Below are 23,025 nucleotides of genomic sequence, written 5' to 3' on the forward strand. Positions count from 1 at the left end.
TGTGTGTGTGTGTGTGTGTGTGTGTGTGTGTGTGTGTGTGTGTGTGTGTGTGTGTGTGTGTGTGTGTGGCGTGCTCAGTTGTGTGTGTGAGTGAGTGTGTATGTGTGGCGTGCTCAGTTGCATCTGACTCTTTTCGACCCCATGGACTGTAGCCCCCAAGGCTCCTCTGTCCATGGGAATTCTCCAGGCAAGAATACTGGAGTGGGTTGCTATTTCCTTCTCCGGGGGAGCTTCCCGACTCAGGGATGCAAGCTGTGTCTGTCACATCTCCTGCATTAGCAGGTGGATTCTTTACCTCTAGCAACACCAGGGAAGCACATACAATGACTGACCAACCGGGAGAACTTCCACGGCAGAAAACACTTCTGTTCTTAAAGCTGCCGGCCAAAAGGACCAACCGCACGAGGAGAGTATTGGGATTTCTGCTTTTTCAATGAACCGCTCTGAAAAGGGGCCAGATCTAGATAAAGCCTCTAATCTTAACAAGTCTTAGTGTAGAAATCTGAGTCTCTACTATCTGGCCAAATGAGTCTAAAGGCATCATGGAAAAGAAGCCTGCTTCCAGCACCACCCCTGCAACTGCCCAGTGACAGCATCTCAACACGCACCTCTGCCCCGGGCTGGAGAAGACCACTTTCTACCACTTCTCTGGGCAAGACTCAGACCTACTGGTTGTGTTTATAATTAAATAACAATGAGAAATACGACTCAGGTGTACAGATAAGCAGGTACACAGGAAACATCCATTTTCCTTAACCTTAGTAGATTTCACTGCTCGCTTGCAGAAGTGCTTCCAGGTAGAAAGGTATAAATCTCTAAGGACCCTTTACTAAAATTGGGAGACGTGGGGTTTCTTCTCGTATCGCTGAGAGCAAGTGACCCCGATGTCACAGAAAACAAGTTAGGGGAGCTCAAATGTCAAGGTCACACGGGGAGCCTGTTAAATACCAGATGCTGGATGAGCAGGGGGCGGCCATTCTGACTCTCACCAAAATGTGAGAACACAGTAAGGTCAAATTCAGGGAATGAAAAGTTCACTGAAGGCGAAAACTGCAATGCAAAGGAGCTCTCCCTGGCCCGCAGTCCGCTTACCGGGTACCCGTTGAGAGGCTGGAAATAGAGGGTGGTGTCAGTGACGCAGGCGTGGCCAGGATTCGTCACCAGAGGTGTCACCATTTCTGCTTTGCATTCCATGTGCAGCTTTTCAGAAACACTTTGGAATCTGAAAATACATTTTCCAGCAAAAGCAAGAAAAATCAGAAATCAATCTACTTTCTCAGCTTAACTTTAGCTGAGGGAGCTCCAGGGTGACTCTGTAGAACAGTATCTAAACACAACACTTAATATAAGAAAAGCGGTGACGTAAGCTAGTCACCTAAATAAAACTGCCTTTTTTTTTAATGGGTACAATGAGTACTTCATTTTGAAAAAGCAGATGAGGTTATGTATCACAGAAGAGAAGTCAGACAAATAAAAAACTTGTCAAACAGGCACAAGAAGAAACAGACAACCTAAGTAGTCATACGTTGTGTGAATAAATTGAACCAGAACATTTCCGAGTAAATAAATTGAATAAGAACAACTTCAGGCCTGTATGGCTTCACCAATAAATTCTATTAAAAATTTAAGGAAGAAATACAATCCTGCACACGTTCTTTTGGCAAACAGAGACTAAAGGAGCATTTCTAAACTCACGTTATATGGCGAGTATAACCCTGAAAGCAAAACCTCACAAATACACTAAGATTTACAGAGCAATATCCATGAACAGAGATGTAAAATCCTTTATAGCTGCAACTACTGAAGCTCGTGTACGCTACTAGAGCCAGCCCAGGCTTCCCAACCAGGGAAGCCACCGCAACGAGAAGCCATGCACTGAGATGGAGAGTAGACTCCGCTCGCCACAACCAGAGAAAGCCTGAGCACAGCAACAGAGACCTGGCACAGCCAAAAATGAAAAGGAACTTTAAAAGTCCTTTATGAAGAAAAAGGACTTCTTCTAGCAAAGAAAATCCAGTAATATGTAAACAAAAAAAGCAATACATCATAAGCAAGTTGGATTTACCCCACAAATACAAGGTTGTTTTAACAATGAAAAACCAATCAACATAATTCATACTATCAACAGAAGGAAAGAAAAAAGATGATCTCAATAAATGCACAAGAAGCACTTCACAAAATTCTACATTCATTTTTGAGAATACTCTCAGCAAACCACGAACAATGAGAAACTTCCTCATCCTGATTAAAGGACAGCTATGAAAATCCTACAGCTGGCATGCTGACATCATTCTTTCCTGGTGAAAACATTAAACTTCTTTCCTGTAATACCAAGAACAAGGCAAGAATGTCTGCTCTCACCGCATCTATTAATCAAACTGTGCAATGAGGCACGAAGTAGAAATAAAAGCCTTAAGAATTTTTGTGAAACTGTCATTATTCACAGATTAAATAATAACGGACAGATAAAACACTATAGAATCTACACAAAAAACACCCAAAACAGATGGCTTTACCAGCAAATTCTGTAACATTTTAAAAGGTAGTATAAGACACACATCTCACAAAAAGGTAGCAATAAAACATAATATTACAAACTAATCTCATTTATACACATAAGCTTCTAGCCAAAGCCAACTAATGAGTAAATTTTGAATTTGGAAAAGCCACAGGATACAAGGTCATTGTTTAAAAAAAATGAAAAAAAAAACCCTATTTTCTAAATACCATAAGAAATAATTGGAAAATAAAATTTTGTTAGCATCAAAAAAAATCTAGGATTATGCTCAAAACACAGCAGCATAATATAAACATATTATATATAAACATATAACAGTATATATATAAAACATGTTATATATAAACATATAACAGTGCAGGGAACTGGATGAGGAGGTAGAACTCTTTGTCCTGTCTTTACATCTTTCAATCTAAAATTAATACCAAGTATTTTAACGAGGACATTTCGGGGTGTAAATGGGGAAACCTGACGATGGAGGTATGCGCTGCCTGGCATGCAGACTACTGCTGTGTGAGTATCATAACAGTATGGAGGGCAGGTGAGATCTTCCTGTAACAGAGAAATGTTGAAGTAGTTGCGGGTGAAGTGTGAGGGAGTCTTGCAGTGTCATTTCAAATTTCTTAGGAAAAAGTTATACTCTTATGTTAAATGTATCATACAAACATACACATGCACATCAGCCATACATGTATACCTAAGCATATAACATATAAACATACATGTGTTACTTATGCACACACACATAGCAAGCAACAGCATGAGCATGCAAGGACCAACGCAAATTAAGCAAAATGTTGACAAATTAATACCTCGTGACTCACACAGAATCTGTGTTCACTATTACCTTTTCAACTTGTGAGGATTTGAAATTTTTCAGAATGAACAGTAGGGAAAAAAAAATATACTACAATAAAAAAAAGTATTTCCTTGGAAGTATGATGAAAATCATACTTATTTAGCAAAAGTTTATTTTCTTTTATTTAGAGGAATTATATAATCCTGCAACATTTCACTTTATGTTGTAAATATTTCTCCCCCAAATTCTTCAGCCTTACACTCTGGAGACTGGATAAGTTAAAACTTTCTTGGTGAACCATTTTTAAAATTAATGTCATGCTGAAGCCCAGGATTAAAGTCTAAATTGCTACTTAGAAAAATTATCCATTCTAAGTAGGTCAAAAGAAGCTAATTCTTATTGTATGATTCTTATTCTTTTCCTTCCTAAAATGAATGCTATACTTGCCCCTCTGCAATACAGTTAACTGGTACATCCTACAAATACAAAAATGAAAAGTAATGCTGTGTAGGTGAAACAGAGAAAGAACAAACATAACCATAGAAATGGCATTCTTGGCAAGATGACTTTACCAGCAAACTCTCTAACGTCTTCAAACACAGTGTAAGGCTCACAAACCTCATAAAGGCAGCACTAAAACAGAATATTACCAACTACTCTCATTTATACACATAAGCTTTCAGCCAAAGCCAATACGTAATAATCTATTCAACCAACATGTTTTACTTTGTCCTAAGCTGCAAGGATACAGCAAAACACAAAAATCTAAAGTAAAAATGACACCTCATGACTAGAAACTGCAATAATCCATACCTAAGATGTTATACACATTAGACAATCTGTACATATATATTAAGTAAATGGAATTGAACAAAGTTTAGCAGGATTGCTAAAAACAAAATGAATACACAAAAATATACTTCATTCTACTTGTCAACAATAAAGAGAAAGTGACATATTTTAGGATACCGTTTAAAACATCACTAAAATATGAAGTACTTGGAATAAATCTAGCACAAGAGAAGACAGACCTTTACAAAGAAAACTGTAAAAAAGACACTAAGGAAGACTCAAACAGAGTTTCACTGCAATTGGAGTCAAAATCCCAGTAGGCTTTTCTTCTATGGAACTTGACAAGCTGATTCTAACTTTATGCAGAATGTGTAAGACCAAAACACTGAAGACATAAATTAGAAAGGAAATGCCGGGGCAGATACTAAGACACAGTGATTAACACAGTGGTACTGCAGACGGAGACACAAATAGCCCAAATCTACTTAACAGAAGGAAATCTACTTAAAATATGGGGAGAAAGAAATCAGAGAACAGGTTAATATGAAAGTATAGTTACTTGCAGAAAATAAATTGGATACTTAGAAAAGTGAATACTTTACCCTCTGGAGGAGTTTCAAACAGACAAGTGATAAACAAGTAAGTTCTTTAGAAAGAAAGTATTTTAAAAGCGCATTCAGAAGGCATTCAGAAGAGTAGAGAAAAGGGGACTGCAGAAGGAAAGACACGAGAGTGTAGGGGTGATGAGCTAAATGCTGTCACAGCAACCTGAGCAATGGGCGCTGGTGGCCTGAACGGAAGAGGTAACGTGTGAAAGGATAGAAGCTCACAGACTGGGAGGCTCTGGGGGGGCACCATTCCCCAGGCCTTCAAGAGGTCAGGAGCCCCCAGACTTTGCGCTGGCATTGAGGCCGGGGCCATTGCCCCAGGTCAGCAGCTTTGGGGCGAGGCAGATGCCAGCACCCATCATCAATGGCAGACACACTGAATGAGGCCTGAGATGACAACGCCGCTGCTTCACCACCAGGAACCAAAATCTTGGAAAACTTACCTGTTTTTGTCAAATGACGTCCTAGCCAAACGGGACTGCAAGATAGCTGTTATCTGTTAAGACAAAATCATTTAAAAAATATGGCTGTAAGTATCTGTAAGTGACACATCAATGCAGGCTCATTCACAATAAAGACACAGGTCTTTAGAAACTCACCATGGCAGTTTGGTCCCCCAGTTTGTCCAGACAGGATGCTCTATGAAGCTACGAGTACAGAAATATACATGGATTTATTTCTCTCTCTGATGATAAGAAGATAGTTCCTTAGAAGCAATGAAACACAACCACCATTCTGTTACTCAGTAACAGCTAAGAGCCATTCTAAAACATCTATGACTTCTTCCTAATGTAGAGTTTTCAAGTTCAACACATTCAAGTAAATCTCATTCAGATTTAGAGAACAGGTTATGGTTTCAGTGAGATGTACGAATATGAGATTCTTTTTAAAAAAGTTTGCCAGTGAATATCTGAGAAGAGCGCTGACTTACCTGAAGCAGTGTTTCCACAACATCTTCCACTTTCCCTGAAACATCCAGCTCGAAGACATACTCCATCGTGCCCTGAAAAAGAGGAAGATGAACTGAATCAGAGGAGAGCAAGCACATCAGGACCTGTCATTTTTAAGAACATTTGCAACCCCTGCTGATGGGTGCAGGGAACTCCCTCAGCCCACCTGGGAGATTTACTTCTGTATTTACTATTTCCTTCCTTCCACTGCCTTTGGGCTTAGTTTGCTCTTCTTTTTCTGGTTCCTTGAGCTATCTAATTAGGTTTTTTAATTTGAGATCTTCCTCTTTTCTTAAGGTAAGCATTTAATACTCTAAAACTTCCTTCTTAGGACTGCTTTTGCGGCATCCTAGGAGTTTAGGTATGTTTTCGTTTTGATCATCTTGAAGTATTTTTAAATTTCCCTTTTTATTTCTTCTTGACCCACTGTGTGCACAAGAAGGTTGTTTAATTTCCGCATACGTATGAATCTTCCTGCTGCTATGGATTTCTGGTTTCACTCCATGGTGGTTGTTAAAGATACTTGGAATGACATCAGTCTTATTAGATTTACTGACTTGTTTTGTGACCTGACATGTGATCTGGAGAATGTCCCCTGTGTACGTGAGGAGAGCGTGTCCCACTGTCATTGGGCAGGATGTTCTGCATGTGTCTGTGAAGCCCATCTGGCTAGAGTACTGGTCGAGTCCTATTTCCCGAGAGATCTTCTGCCTGGATGACCTGACCATTATTGAAGGTGGACATGGGAGTCTCCTCTGTTTGGCACAGTTGTCAGTCTCTCCCTTCATCCGGTCAGTGCCGGCTTCACACACTCACGTGCTCTGAGGCTGGGTGCACATGTGTTGTGACGGTTACTTTTTGTGTGTCACAAACTGTGCTCTTCTCTTCCCCACGAGGGTAAGTATGCTGGGCTACATCTGCCTGTGTCTCTGGCTCAAAGTCCCCTGGAGCAGCTGCACAAGCCCAGCTCTTTCCTGTTTTGGGAGGAGGGTCCCCAGACATCTAGAGCATTATGGGTCCATCAGAGCTCCAGGACAGGTGAGCAGATGGGAACGGGGCATTCCCTGCAATCACGTGCACTGTGCCAGGGGAGGGACCATGGTGAGACGATGCGCCAATGTCCCTACACCTTCAGTGTGGCTCACCTCACTCTCACCTGGGCACAGGGCACTCTGAACTGGTTTCTGGATTTCTCACAAAGGGAATTCATCCATGTACTGTTTCTGAACCAGTCTCCCCATCAGAGGAATAAGGGTCTTCCCAGTCTATCATCTCTCATCACCATCGTCAATGTCATCATTCTCCCCCTTAAACCTGAGAATCTTCTGGTGTCCTCATTCACACTTGAACAAAAGAGCTTTTCTTTGCTCAGACAACCTGACCCACTTCCTTTGACGTCACTTTCCAGCATATTTGTGCCTTGAGTAGGCATCAGGAGAACCTCTGCAGTGAGGGTGCAACGACCAGTGGTTCTCAGCTTGGAGGGGGGTGGTCCTGCCACCCCTGCAGGGCATTTGTCAACATGTGGAGGTGCCACACAGCAATAGGGGACAGTGTCGGGGGGAGCACTCAGTGGGTGGAGCAGCCTGTAACATAAGGAACAGCCCGTCACGGTGAAGAAGCATCCTTCCCAGATGCCAACGGCACTGCCTGTGAGCAACAAGAGCTCAGGGCTCACTGCTCCTGACTGACCGGCGTGCACAGATGTTTCCTGCACATAAAACCTGGAGGTGGCTACTGGTGGCCAGTTGTCCCAGCTGCTGCCGAGGACTTGCATGCCAGGCCGGCCTGTGACCAGGACTGCCACCCAGCCTGCAGCGGTCTGCTCAGAGGTGGGGCTTTTCCTAATTCAGAGGCGTCGAGGCAGGAGCAGTAGGCCCATCTCTAGGTCCTGTGAGGTCCCCTCTGCTAGGAGTTTTCCCTTTACTGCACGCGGAACTGCAGCATGGGTCTGTGCTCAGGCTCCTCTGTCCACGGTACTCTCCAGGCAAGAATACTGGAGTGGGTTGCCATGTCCTCCTTCAGGGGATCTTCCTTGCCCAGGGATCGAACCCACATCTCCTGCCTTGGCAGGCGGGTTCTTTACCACTGAGCCACTTGGGAAGTCACAACATTAAGTAAAGCACAGAGTGGTTGGATGTGATGTCTAGTTATGAGTCCTGTGTTCATGATCCTTCAGAGCTTCTACCCAATCAGGAGAACTTATACACTTGTTACTGAGCTCTTAAATAAGGGTATCTTATAACCTATAAATATTTCTGTAACATTTAAAAGAAGTCCTCAGCAATACCCAGTAAATATGATGCATCTTCTGATTTCAACTTTTAACCCAATAATTTAAGCCTTTTCCCCCACTAATAGACTCACTTATTTTTAAGCTAAAAAGTTAACTGAAATCTTTTGAACTGAAGTCTGTGGCTCCCTTGGATAATTCTGTTATAACTGCTAAGTAACAAGCCTTTAAATACCTGTTATCATTATACTGCATCAAAGAAGTTAACACAGACACAGAACCTTATTGCTCAAAATCACTATGGAAATTGTTGGGGATGAAGGAAAAACCTTACTTACCCTTTCTATTTTATACGGTGCAACAACGTTGTGTTCTTTAATGAAATACACCTGAAAAAGACAAATCAATACTTGTAAAATAATTAAACGTTTTCAGTGATGAGCTGATGGATGTTATGAATCAAATTTAAATCATTGTTATTTAACCTCTATTTCCAAAAGCACTTGCATTAATATTAGTATGGCTTTAAAGTTCTGATGTTAAAATAACAAACATTAAATTAAAAAGAGATTCATTAAGGAAACAAGGTAGCAACCACTGCAGGACCGATACAATGTCTAAGATGGCTTGTCAATGTCATCACTTGAGCCCAGTAACCACACAGGTGAAGGGTGCTAACCTAAGTGCTCATTGTCTAAGAAAGGATTAAGACAGTCACTGTGGTATGAAATCCATTCATCAACATAGAGAAACCTCTCTTTTCTAGAGGTGCAGTTTTCACATGCACCAGGCCAGTTGTCCTCACATGGGACACTAGCAACCACATATCTCTCTCACACACACACACACACACACACACTCACAAGCAACCACATATCACACACGCCCCAGAGCATCAACCTCCTCGCACATGCGCCCTAATCCCACCCTCCCTCCAGTTAGGACAGAAAGTCTGCTTCCCCCACATCCGTCAGCTGTTCAAAAACGTAGCTCCTAGGATCACAAGATGCACCTTCTCCCGTTTAAAACAAACTACAGATTAAAAAACGCTCCTTTGGTCTCACATCCTTTTATCCCTTTTCTATTCGTTTTAGTGGTAAAACTCTTTGCCAGAGCTGATGTACTTTCCAGGGCCCAAAGCAGGTTTTCCTCCGATCTGTGTTACTGCAGCCATTCCTGACGAGGTCAGAGAGGATGCACAAGGTTACTGTTCTCGGGACTTGGATTCTTTCTCAGATGCAACACAGTTGGGCTCTTCCTGGAGCAGGTTTCTAGCTGCCTGCGCAGCACCTGCTCCAGGTTCTCCCGACCTCACCAGCTGGGGTCCACCTTCCTAGGGCCCCTGCTTTCCTCCCAACCTCCCGAGAACACACCCAGCCCCGGGGCCTGACAAGTGTCTGCAAACGGTGGCTCCTCAGTCTGTCATTCCAGGCCCAGCCTCCTCCCGAAGCCCAGACAGAGGCCCCCAGACGTCGGCGGCGCCTCCTCCAGGTCACGATCTACAGAGCCTGCTCCCACATCGAGCCTCACCACTAGCCCAGCAGCACCTCTGTCAGGGTTTCTTCAGAGCACACCTGCATGCCGACCCCTCTCACCCTCCCGCCGCCACCAGCCTGGGCCACACCCCTGAGTCAGCAGCCCCAGATGCTTGCCTGGCGTCCCCTGATGTCCCAGGCGCTGGGGAGACCCACAGACAGAGACAAATCAGACCAGGGCCCTTCTCAGTGAGGCATCCGCCGCTGCTGCACTGTCGTAGCTCGTGCATGCCTTCTCACGCACTGGCCTCTGTCCTGGTTCATCTTCCTCATGGCGTCTGTCTCTGCCTGACGTCAGAGAAGACGTCTGCTCACTGTCTGCCGCCCCACCGAGAGGTAACGTTCTTGGAGAGAGGGGCTTCACATATTTTATTCTTCCCTCAATCTCCCTCCTCTCTCTTGGGCTTTCCTGATGGCTCAGAGGGTAAAGCGTCTGCCTGCAATGTGGGAGAACTGGGTTCAATCCCTGGGTTGGGAAGATCCCCTGGAGAAGGAAATGGCAACCCACTCCAACACTCTTGCCTGGAAAATTCCATGGACGGAGGAGCCTGGCGGGCTGAAATCCGTGGGACTGCACATAGTCACACGTGACTGAGCAACTTCACTTCTATCTCTAAAACCGTGACTGTGATACTTACAGGATGCAGGAAGAAAGTGAAAAGTGTTAGTCGCTCAGTCCTGTCTGACTCTTTATGACCCCAAGGACTGTAACCTGCCAGGCTCCTCTGTCCATGGAATTCTCCAGGCAAGAATACTGGAGTGGGTTGGATGCCCTTCTCTGGGGAATCTTCCCGACTCTGGGACTGAACCCAGGTCTTCTGCATTGCAGGCAGATTCTTTACCGTCTGAGTCACTGGGGAAACCCAGGATGCATGAGTACTATTGTTGACACACACACACACCTTCCTCTTTATTTTACCAGCAAAAGAGTATATAGAAGCAAAGCTCTCTAAAGCCCAAAGAACCATAACATATTTCTAAAGCACTGAGACCTAGTAAGTAATCAAAACAAACAAACACACACACACACATTTTGTTTTCTTGGTTGTGCAGTTAACCCAGGAAACTTAATACTTGAAAAAGTAGCTTATGTCTAGTTGCCCCTTGATAATAATAATAGCTGATTATGAGCTTGATATGAGACATCTTACATAAACTATTGAAAGGCAATAGAAAGATTTTGCTTCTAGGTTTATTAAAATTATATTAAAATGGATACTTTTATAACAGAAACCACACTTCCGATTTAAAACCTACCTCCTCCTTTCAAGATATGGACTTTCCAGAATAAAGCCACAGTGTAGAATGATATTGTAGTAATAATGAGAATACAGCTGTGGGCCAGAATTATCAATAATGGTGTTCCTTCCCCAAAGTAAGAGATGGCAGTAACCGCTTTCATTTATGCCAGTCAAAACTAACAGACATTCTAAAATTAATAGAACCATGGAAGGGAGACCTAGAATATCACGTACCCTGATATCTCCCAGCTTTCACAAAATAATTTTCAACATACGCTAAAAAGGGCCATGAACAAGAGGGCTGCGTCATCTAAACACCACCGGGAGGCTCTCTGTTCCAGACTATTCACCCTGTGAGACTCGCAAGGCTTTGAGTCAAGTCCTGAAGTGAAGAAACCTCTATATCTGTTTCCCATGGCTTTTCCTACATTTCACAGAAAGATACTTTTCTTTGAACACTTCAAGGATCTGGGGCTCTGCATAGGGGAGGCAACCCTGATCTCCTCTCTCCCTTTCATTTTCAAGGTGAAGACGGTGAGATTCACAGCAAAAAGACAGGGCTAATGGGCGTCCCAGATGGCTCAGTGGTAAAGAATCCACCTGACGATGCAGAGGAGCCCTGGGTTGGGTAGATCCTCAGAGAAGGAAATGGCAACCCACTCCAGTATTCTTGCCAAGAGAATGCCACGGGCAGAGGAGCCTGGCGGCCTAGCGTCTATGGGGTCACAAACAGTCGGACACAACTTAGCGACTAAACAACAAAAATGAGCTAATTTTTTAAAGATCTGCAGGTGAGTTAAGTACAGCTGACCCCTGAACAACGTGGGCGTGAGCCACCTGGGTCCACTTACATGTGGACTGTTTTCAATAAATACGCTGGAAAATTTTGTGGAGATTTCGGACAATTGGAAAGAAGATGAACTGCACAGCCTAGAAATATCAGAAAAATTAAGACATAAGTATGTCATGAGTACATAACATGTATGTAGATACTAGTCTATCGTATCATTTACAACCATAAAACAAACATGATAAATTTTTTTATCACAACTTAACACGCAAACTTCCGGATCAGACGCAGCACCAACTGAAGTGGAGAGAAAATGTAAATAACTATATAGAGATGCAGCGTGAAGCCACAGCGTTCCCTCCCTGCAGCTCACACTGTACCACGGCCATAGCTTCCTAGCCACCCCCTGTGCTGAGGTCAAGTGTTGAGAGTAACCTCAAAAGCCCACAGGACACCACTCATCTCCCTGTGAACATCTACAGGAAACTGCATGGCAGTAAAAAGTGGTTTCTCCTGGTTCTTGTGCATCTTTCATCGTGCTCAGGGTCAGATCGTAAACCTTGAATACCACCACGGGACCCACCCACCAGTGATGCTGGCAGTGCTCCAGAGAAGCCGAGGACAGTCACGACACTACAAGCAACAGCTGACCTGCTTGACGTGCGCCGCTGATTGAGCTGAGGTCCACAGCTGTGGCTGCCACCGTGTCAAGATAAATGGATCCTGCATTAAGGACCATTGTAGAAAGGAAAAGGACATTCATGAAGCGGACACGCAGCTACCCCGCAGGCAGGAGAACCTGGCACTTTCTGTGAAATACTTCTTTATCTCATGTTTAAAATGCAGCTTTTATGTGGGTGCAGGATTGCTGTAAGAAAGCCACACCTATAGATGAGTATGAAGTCATCACATGACAACTTAAAGCCAAAGGAAGGTGAAGGAGCTAAAGCTGGAGAACTAAACGCTAGCAAAGGATGGTTTGATAATTTTAGAAAGAGGTTTGGCTTTAGAAATGTCAAGATAACAGGAAAAGCAGCTTCTGCCAACCAAGAGACAGCAGATGAGCTCCCAGACAGCATGAAAAATATCTCTGAGGAGAAAAGAGTATCTGCCTGGACAGGTTTTTACTGCAGATGAAAATGCCCTCTTCTGCAGGTGGCTGGGGTGGGTGAGCAGGGAATCCACAAAGGACATTCATTAGGAAGAGAAGTGAGGACCAGGAGTTAATACGGCAGGCTGCGATAGGCTAAGTCTGCTGTTTTGCACAGGTGCAGTGGAGTTGATGACCAGGACTGCCCTGATCTACAAAGTTGCTGACGTCTAGCCTTGAAGAGTGGAGAAGGCGATGGCACCCCACTCCAGTACTCCTGCCTGGAAATTCCCATGGATGGAGGAGCCTGGTGGGCTGCAGTCCATGGGGTCGCTAAGAGTCGGACACGACTGAGTGACTTCACTTTCACTCTTCACTTTCATGCACTGGAGAAGGAAATGGCAACCCACTCCAGTGTTCTTGCCTGGAGAATCCCAGGGACGGAGAAGCCTGGTGGGCTGCCGTCTGTGGGGTCACACAGAGTTGGACACGACTGAAGCGACTTAGCAGCAGCAGCAGCCTTGAAGAGAAGAGATGACCACAGCTGCCATCTTTAGGTTGCACAGCAAGAGGGCCTGGGCAGCAAGAACCCTTTTCCTGGATTGGTTCCATCGATGCTTTGTCCCATCGATGCAGTCAGGAAGTATTTTGCCAGTAAGGGACTACCCTTTAACATTTGTTTAAATTAGACAATACCCCTGGCCACCTAGAACAAAGAGTTCAACACCAAAGCTGTCAAAGCGGTCTACTTGCCCCAAAACAGTGTCTCTAATTGAGACTCCAGATCAAGAGGTCATAAGAACCTTTAAGGTTTAGTGCACATGGTGCTCTGTGGAAAGGGCTGTCAGTGCTGACAGCCGGAATATCTTCAGAGTCTGTAAGGACCACACCACTGAAGATGCCCAGGTTGTTCAAGAAAAAGGCATGAAAGCCACCCAGCTGAAAACCACACATTCCTGCTAGAGAAAACTGTTCGGATGCTGTGCACGACCACACGGCATTTATGACAGAGCCAATCAGATTATGGATGTGGCCAAAAAAGAAGGGGGCTGAACTGTTTCGAGACCTGGATCTCAGAGAGATTCAAGCACTAATGGACACTGCACCCAAGGACAGATGATGACCTGGTGCAGACGAGCGCTCCCAAACCAGAGCCAGACTGGAGGGAGGAGACGCAGTAAGTGCCGGGGAATAAACTGACATTGGACAACCTAGCAGAAGTGCCGGGTTTTTTTTTATTTTTTCCTGCTTTTTGACTTCTTTTTACAACATGGACCCTTCTTTGACACAGGCGCTGAAACTAAAGCAAACTGTGGAAGAAGGATGGGTATGTGGAGAAACACTTTTAGAGAAATAAAAAAGCAGAAAAAGACAGAAATTATTATGTATTTCTGTAAATTTAAACTGAATGTGTCTGCCTTTCCTGCACACCCACCCACCCACCTCCTCCACCCCTTCCTCCTCTGCCCCCTGAGACAGCAAGACTCTCTTCCTCCTCAGCATGAAGACAGACGACAAGGATGAAGACCTCTGTGACGATCCATTTCTACTTAATAACTAGGAAACAGTCACCCTGCTGTGCAGTTACTAAACTTGTAAACAGATGACAAACTTATAGTATTGATAAACCCAGTACATACTGCAAACGTGTCTTTTCTTCCTTATGATTTTCTTATAACCTTTTTTCTCTAACTCACTGTATTGTATGACTACATAATATAATACATACAACATACAAAATGTGTTAATCAACCATGTATGATCCCCTACAGGATGAAATGGCAACCCACTCCAGTATTCTTGTCTGAAAAATCCCATGGACAGAGGAGCCTGGTGGGCTATAGTTCATGGGGTCGCCAAGAGTGGGACGCAACTAAACACGTGTCACCAGTAAGGCACCAGTAGGCTATTCGTAGTAGTTAAGCTTTGGGGGAGTCAAAAGTCATACACGAATTTTTAACTGTGTTGGAGGCTGTCAGTGCCCTGAACTTTTGCTTTACTCAAGGGTCATGTATGTTAGGAGAAAAAACATGTTATAATCTATCTCTGTACTGCCAGTGTGAACACACTGCTGGATGCAAAAATCTATACTGAGTAAACGCGAAATGAATAAAGTCATGACTCCAAGGCTTTATAATTAGACAAGGCTATACAACCCGAGTCGTGCCTGGGTTGCCGTCACGAGTCACCTTGAGCTCCCTGAAGCGGTGGGCACTGGCCTCCCCCCTCCTAAATGGTGACGAGGCTACAGGAGAACCTGCAGTCCTTTACCTCAACCTCACATACTGTCAGGACTCCTAAGGGCAAACCCACAGCCGGCAGGGGACACACACTCACACACACAGACACACACACAGATCACACCTTCTAAAACATATTTCCCAGTAACTAAATTTTAAAAGAATTTAAACATCTTTTCCAGTGGTCTTCATTTGAGACTTGTACAAATAATTTCATTATGCTAAAAAAGGGTGCATATGGAAACCCATACATACACACACACATATACGTATATAATGTATGTATTTATTCATTTAAAAGTTCATTCAGGTTAGAAAAAATATTTACCAAGTCTCCTTACCTGGCTGAAAATGAGTGAAATTGCCCCAGATACTGTCCTAAAAATACAGATGAAAGTCATTAAATATATATAAACACATACACATATACATACAGCTTTTTGGTAGCAGTCAAACAGTCGTAGCAGTGACATACTTTGCAAAGTGTCTACCGGCTTCATTTTCTCCATGTTTCCCTATTTTTATACAATCCCTCAAAGGAATCTGAATAAAATTGAGAGAGAGAGAGGTTATAAAAATAAGACAAGGTAAAATGTACACAAATATAGGGCTATTTCTCTTCACATTGAAAGTGTGTTTACCTTAATGATGGGTTGGGATATTGCATCCGGTTCAAAAATAACTGATTTTGAACATATTTTTAAGGAGCCTCTGATTTTCCTAGAGATAAAGTACAAAAGGATATTATTAATGAACATAACAGAAGTCCCAGAAGAATCATAACACATTTTAACTAGCGTGTATATGACTAAAGCATCAACTAATAAAAGATCAGAGACCAAGGTATGAAAGGTTGGACAACATAGCAAAATAATTATCCTCATCTCCTAAAGGAAATCAACCCTGAATATTCACTGGAAGGACTGATGCTAAAGCTGCAATACTTTGGCCACCTGATATGAAGAACCTACTCACTGGAAAAGATTCTGATGCTGGGAAAGATTGAAGGCAAAAGGAGAAGAAGGCAGCAGAGGACGGTTAGATGGCATCACCGACTCAATGGATAGGAATGTGAGCCGACTCTGGGGGATAGTGGAGGACAGAAGAGTTCCCTGTGCTACATACGGTCCATGAGGTTGCCAAGAGTCAGCCACGACTTAGCAACTAAGCAACAACCATCACCTCCTCCCCAGAGGTTAAAGAAACTCCACAGGTTGTAATACAGTCTCACTGGCTGAGGACTGTCCCAGGCATTTTATTCATTATCACTTCACTTGGTCCTCACAACTACATGAATGTGAAGCAGTTTTCTGATCCTTAAGAAACACTGATTCCATCCTGTCTGTGGTTAATTCTTTTGACTTTGAATTTCCTACATCTTAAACACCTATTCAGAAGACCATACTGTAACCCTAACCCTTTTTAAACCTGACATTGATTAGGTAAGGGATTTTTTCCCTTATTTATAACCATGGGAAAATAACAGTTTGAATTTAGCACATAAAATGCTTTTAGCAGTGATTCTGGGGTACATAGGAATTCAGGGTAAAATTGCTTCTATGAGAATAAGCAATTTTAAAGACGATCTGCCTACTACTATAATACCAAATAGATCAGCTGTCGACCATTTTTCTCCTTTCTTGGGACATGATAAGGCTCTAGTAAGTCTAGGGGGACGCCTGCCTGAGCATGCTAGAGCCAGTGTGCCTCACTAGCCTGAAGCCAATAAAAAGCTACACTTTATTGTCTTTTACTGACTGAATGACTTTTATCAATGATCAGACCAAGGCAATATATGTAATTGCAAATATGCAAAATATGTAATAAATTACGTCTTTATTATGTAATCACAACACAGGTTAAGAAATGCTGGGAAAAAAGAAACCTTTTAAAAAATAATCACCTTAGTTTCTAAGACTCTATTTTGTCTACAAGGAAAGCTCCATGGATTTTTTTTTTAATTACTTGTATGACATTTGGGCCTTTTCTCCAGCCATTCCTTGGTGTCCTAGTGAACCCTTCTCACTCTGCCCATCCCAGGGGTCGCTTAATTGAGGCAATTATTTTACTTGGACTCTAGAAAGACCCACCTGCTCTCCCTGTCCCTGAGTCCCCTCCCTGAGTCAATTATTCTGCCAAAAAATCTCACATCCTTCCTGGCTTACAAAAATGCCAATGACTTCCTAGCCCACAGGATAAAGCCCCACCGCAATCTGAGAAAGGTCTGCCTCTGAGTACACAGGTATATGTACCAAATGGATGAGAAGCGTCACAGTAAAGGCCATGATATAGTCTACAACTCTTCTCCCTCAAAGGATCTTTTAAATGTTCATTTCTATATCATTTTTTCCATGCTGTTAATTGCATTTACTTCTCTAACACCCTAAATTACCTAATAATAACTTAAGTACTTTTAAGCCAAAAGTAAAGAAATACAAATAGAACAGAAAACTCCCAAGCACCAGCCCACTAGTTCCTGCAGCTGCTAACATGCAGGTGTTCCTGTTTTGTGCCTAACACCCCAGAACCCTACTGGATTTTAGATAAATTCCCAGACCTCCTATACTTCATCTGCTGTGTTGTGCTCAGTCACATCCACCTCTTTGTGACCCCATGGACTGTAGCCCACCAGGTTCCTCTGTCCATGGGATTCTCCAGGCAAGAACACTGGAGTGGGTTGCCATTTCCTTCTCCAATACTTCATCTAAACATACTTTAACATGAATCTCTCAAGTCCTTCAATAAATGACCATCATTATACATCTACAAAAAATAATAATTCCTTAATGTCATCCAGGATAAAGTAAGGGTTCAAATCTATTTTATAACTGTTTTTTATAGTTGCTTTGTTCAAAGCCCACATTTCCTTTAGCCGATATGTCTCCTAATATCTCTTAATCTAAGACAGTGTTCATTTCCCCAGTTTATGGACTTTGCTAAACACGTCTCTGTGGTTTTCATCTATCCCACTTCCTTTATGTCAGAGGCAGGGCACATGTACTGCCCTCACATCAGGAGGCCCCAGTGGGTTCAGATAATACCCACCTTGACATATGCATTAAAATATTTCTTAGCAGCTTTTCACCTGCTAGTTTAGCAGCCACTGAAGAGTACGTCTAGGTCAGGAGTTAGCAAACTTTTTCAGTAAAAAGCCAGAGAGCAAATATTTTTTACTTTGTGGGCCATTTGGTATCTGTCTTTATACAGCTCTGTTTCCCTGTTGTTGCAGAAAACCAACCAGATACAAGATGTAAACAAGTGGTTGTGACTGCATTCCAATAAAACTTTATTTAAAAAACACAAGTGGCAGCCAGATATGACCATAGTCTGTCGATCCCTGATTCACTAGGGATTGAAATTTTTAACAGTCCTTCAGTGTTTGTTATCTGCTGCTGCTAAGTCGCTTCAGTCATGTCTGACTCTGTGCGACCCCATAGACAGCAGCCCACCAGGCTCGCCCGTCCTTGGATTCTCCAGGCAAGAACACTGGAGTGGGTTGCCATTTCCTTCTCCAATGCATGAGAGTGAAAAGTGAAAGTGAAGTCCCTCAGTCGTGTCCGACTCTTAGCAACCCCATGGACTGCAGCCCACCAGGCCCTCCGTCCATGGGATTTTCCAGGCAAGAGTACTGGAGTGGGGTGCCATTGCCTTCTCCGGTTTGTTATCTAGAATTTATCAAAGAACAGCTTTAATTATCTATGATTTGGTCGCCCTGAAATACAATTTGTACAAGGAAAGCATGAAAAATGCTTGATCTTTTTTATCAAGTTTTAGAAAAATGAGTCAGTGTACAATCCTTTGAAGGTAAATGATACACACACATGTATATATACATATGAAATTATTTATATTATATATATATATATCATTATGAACTCATGGAGTTGAGCTCTTATGATAAATTCCAATCCCCTATAGTCATTCTTTTGTGATGCTCAATCTGCTCCTTTTTTTTTTTTTTTTTTTGCCCAACTTTTCAGGGTGGCCTTGTGCCCTTTTAATTCAGTATCCAATCGTTTTTGACATTTTTCCTTACCTGCCAGGATAACAAGATGTTACAGGCTTCCCTCCCTCACATTTCCCGCCCCTCACTTAGACTCAGGCACTTCTCCAAAGAGCCCTCATTCGTTTTACTGGAGAGAGGCATTCACAGAGTAGCTCATTGCTACTGAGCTGTTTCTAGGTCTTTTCAGAAGGCAGAGCTAGAAACCACTTTCTTTTGAAAGAAAAGCATATGACTCCATATAAGCATTACATTCAAACCAAAGATCCCAAGGTTTTTACTTAACTCCTTTAATATTAGATCTGTCTCCTTTATACTGAAAATCTTAATCTTGGCATTTTGCTTTATCTAACTATATAAAATTGTCTGCATAAAACAGTTCCAAAATAATACAAAAATACTTAATATTACTACTAAAACAATTTACAACATTTTTTGCAATTCTTCCTTAACTGAAAATATATTTCACCAGAGACACAAATTATTGCATTGTGAAGTTGATTAAAACAATTCTTTTCCGTGATTAATCCTCCAGCTTTATATATAGTTAGGTTCATTTGTTTCATTTTCTTTTTAATTTTTAGAATTTTCTGTTTCTCCTGAAATTTAATAAAGAAATTCTATATTGCATATAAATATTCCTATGGTTCCAAAAACAGAGCTATAAAAAAAGGTACATTCAGAGGCATCTAGTTGTCATCTCAGTATTATCCCAATCCCTCCTTTTTCTCTGTATATAACCATTTCCATTAGCTTTTTGCCTATGCTTTAAAATATATATATATTTAACTTTTAAAAATATAATCAATATAACTGCCCCATTCTTATATGAAAGATGGCATCCAACACAAAATATTCTTCTCTTGCATTTTTCACTTAATATGTATTGGAGTACAGTAACACACAGAACTTCTTCATTCCTTTGTTACAGTTTCATAATACTCCAGTATGTGGTCATTCCATAAGTTATTCAGTCACACACTAAACTGCTTCCAGCATCTTGCTATTACAAGTAGTACTACAATAAATAATCTTGGGCATATGCCCATTTATATACTTTCTAGTGCATCTCTGCATCTCTGAAGTAGTTTCCTACAAGTAGCATTGCTAGATCAATAGGATAATTTACATGCAATCTTGCTAAATATTGCCAAATTCACTTCCATGGAACCGTACCATTTCAACCTAATAATAACTTGAAAATTACAAAAACAGGTTTCAGTTTGCTTGCTTATATTTGTGCTTCAATAATGTATTCAGTTTTAAGCAGGACATTATTATGACAGAGAGCAGAGGAGCATTGGGAGAGTAAAAGATATGAAATTAGAGAAAAAAATATGTTCAAAATTCTAGAGGTAAAAAGCCAAGGTTCTACTTTCAATTAGAAAAATAATTATATAATATGATTGAATGCCAAGGAAACAGATATGCCCAGATCTATCAAACAAAAAGCTGAGTTTTACTTTGGTTTATATTTAAACAAATACTACACAGTTTTGATTTAAACAAAAACTACATGAAGAATTAATGCTTTTGAACTGTGGTGTTGGAGAAGACTCTTGAGAGTCCCTTGGACTTCAAGGAGATCCAACCAGTCCATCCTAAAAGAAATCAGTCCTGGATATTCATTGGAAGGACTGATGCTGAAGCTGAAACTCCAATACTTTTGGCCACCTGATGTGAAGAACTGACTCATTTGAAGAGACCCTGATGCTGAGAAAGATTGAAGGCAGGAGGAGAAGGAGACAACAGAATGAGATGGTTGGATGGCATCACTGACTCACTGAGTAAACTCTAGGAGTTGGTGTTGGACAGGGAAGCCTGGCGTGCTGCAGTCCATGGGGTCACAAAGAGTTGGACACGACTGAGCAACTGGACTGAACTGAACATGGTTTTGATCCTTTCAGGATTAAAGGATATTTCATTTTTAAAATGGTAAAAAGTAAAGTGTTTATCTAATTCTAAAGCATGTTCTAAATTGTAGCCCATAGTTGTTAAGTGACAAACCAAGAGAATTAACAGATACATTTTAGTTAATTCAAAGTTGGCATTTTAAATAAATTAAAAAAAAAACAAAAACAAAACACTTCATTATATACTTTTGCAAATAGCTTTCAAACACTGTGGCCAAAGAATCTACTTTTACAGTAATAAACAATAATAATTAAAATACAGAGAATTTTGCTTCTAGAGATTTTGCTTCTAGCTCAAATCAAATTATTCATTTGAAAGTACTGATTTTTACACCACATGCACTGATGTTTTATGATCATTACTCTAAAATACCATAACCCAAATAATTGAGCACACAAGGACAAAAGGGATGCAAGAAAAAAGTGATGGAATGAATCAGGGCCCCATCGGGTGGATTTAAGAACCAGACACAACCTTTGAAGAATTAGTACACATTTAGCTTTAGAAAGGGCTTCCCTGATAACTCAATTGGTAAAGAATTTGCTTGCAATACAGGAGACCCCAATTCGATTCCTGGGTTTGGAAGATCCCCTGGAGAAGGATAAATCTACCCACTCCAATATTCTGGCCTGGAGAATTCCATGGACTCTATAGTCCACGGAGGTGCAAAGAGTCGGACACAACTGAGCAACTTTCACTTTCAGCTTTAGAAAATATCTTAAGTTATGACAATCCATAGGTTGGATTTATAAATCCCTTTCTTCTCATTAGTTTCCCAATATAAAAGAAGGGAAAAACTGTATGATCATACATTTAATTTTAAAACAGACAACAGAAAAGTCTGTAAGTCTGCAGAGATATAAAACTCCTCCTTACCTTTCCTTCTGGCTGCCCTTGTGCTGAATGTGATGAGCCGTGTGCTGTTCAAAGTAGTACTCCTCCAAGTTAAGCAGGAGCAAGGAAAATCTACATTTGGGAGAAAAAAATGTCAGATTAATTTTTTTAACATATTAAGAAAGCAGAATATTTTACATGTGTTCCCAAAGTGCTTTTCCATCTATTACATCAAAAAATACTTATTAAGTGTGTATTATATGCCAGACATGCCTCTCCATCCAGAAAGACCTGTCTAGCTATGCCAAAAATAAAACCGTTTTGTTGCTCAGTCAGTAAGTCACCTCTGACTCTCTGTGATCCCATGGACTGTAGCCCACTAGGCTCCTCTCTCCATGGAATTTCCCAAGCAATAATACTGGAGTGGGTTGCTATTTCCTTCTCCAAATCTGTTTACCAAGTGGATCTATTATTTCTTTACAGAAACCCCAAATTTCAATAAACAAAACTTATTCTTGCCTGAACAAAGCTTGGAGCCTTCCCACCTAATGGTTCTTGTCCTCTGTCCCCTGTGACTGCGCCTGCACACACACCACACCGGTGTCATGGCTCGTGCGTGGGCGAGTGCCTCTTGCTACTCTCACAAGACCACAGCCTCTGAGAGACAGATCTTTAGATATTCCCCTGTACTCCCTGGAAAAGACCCTGATGCTGGGAAAGATTGAGGGCAGGAAAAGAAGGGGACGACAGAGGATAGGATGGTTGGATGGCATCACCAACTCAGTGGACATGAGTTTGAGCAAACTCTGGGAGATGGTGAAGGTCAGGGAAGCCTGGCATGCTGTAGCCCACGGGGTTGCAAAGAGTCAGACATGACTGACTCACACACCAACCAACCCAATGCTTGCACACAATGACTATGTCATAGATAAACTAAGCAAGTTGAAACTGAATGGGAGTGAAAAATAGTTCCTTCTAAAGTTTCAAGTGCTTTTTTAAAAACAAAGCATTAAAGAAAAGTATTATTTAGTTGTATGGCTACAGAAGGAAACACATGGCAAAGAACTAGAAGCAACTGTTTGGTTTTGTGGTAAGAACCTGGAAACACAGATAGCACCCAGAGTTACAGGGAGGGAGAGGTTTTCATGAAAAACGTGGCACTTAAGCTGGGTCTTGAAGTTCCTGTGTAAGAGGGAAAGACATCTAGATTAAATACGGCAGAATAGACCTCTAGATTAAATACAGCAGAATAAATATGTATGGTTCATTTCTGCTCCCTCTGGAAACAACACAATGTAAACAAAAGTATTATTTAAATAGTAAAAAGCCATAGACTAAAGAAAACTGGAGAGGCATACAAGCAAGTGAGAAATAACAGTAAGTTTGTGAGCAAGACAGTGAAAGTGAACAGACAGTAGATGGAGGAATTAGCAGTGATCAGAAACCAGAAGAGCAGATGCCTCCAGAGAAGGCCCAGT

The 23,025-nt window shown here is 41.9% G+C and overlaps 1 protein-coding gene across 1 annotated transcript in view; it reads right to left on the bottom strand.

The window, feature by feature from the left end:
* NSMAF (neutral sphingomyelinase activation associated factor) overlaps nucleotides 1-23,025 on the bottom strand; it is a 65,936-nt gene that overhangs the window by 25,360 nt on the left and 17,551 nt on the right. The window contains exons 2-10 of the mRNA XM_040261266.1: nucleotides 21,590-21,679; nucleotides 15,438-15,516; nucleotides 15,272-15,339; nucleotides 15,138-15,174; nucleotides 8,239-8,289; nucleotides 5,649-5,720; nucleotides 5,317-5,364; nucleotides 5,161-5,213; nucleotides 1,093-1,222 (exon numbers count right to left, since the gene is read on the bottom strand). Coding sequence (XP_040117200.1) covers nucleotides 1,093-1,222; nucleotides 5,161-5,213; nucleotides 5,317-5,364; nucleotides 5,649-5,720; nucleotides 8,239-8,289; nucleotides 15,138-15,174; nucleotides 15,272-15,339; nucleotides 15,438-15,516; nucleotides 21,590-21,679 — 628 coding nt within the window. The remainder of the gene's footprint in view (nucleotides 1-1,092; nucleotides 1,223-5,160; nucleotides 5,214-5,316; nucleotides 5,365-5,648; nucleotides 5,721-8,238; nucleotides 8,290-15,137; nucleotides 15,175-15,271; nucleotides 15,340-15,437; nucleotides 15,517-21,589; nucleotides 21,680-23,025) is intronic.

The sequence above is a fragment of the Oryx dammah genome, unplaced genomic scaffold (genome assembly GCF_014754425.2).
Source record: "Oryx dammah isolate SB20612 unplaced genomic scaffold, SCBI_Odam_1.1 HiC_scaffold_19, whole genome shotgun sequence".
Classification (NCBI taxonomy): domain Eukaryota; kingdom Metazoa; phylum Chordata; class Mammalia; order Artiodactyla; family Bovidae; genus Oryx; species Oryx dammah.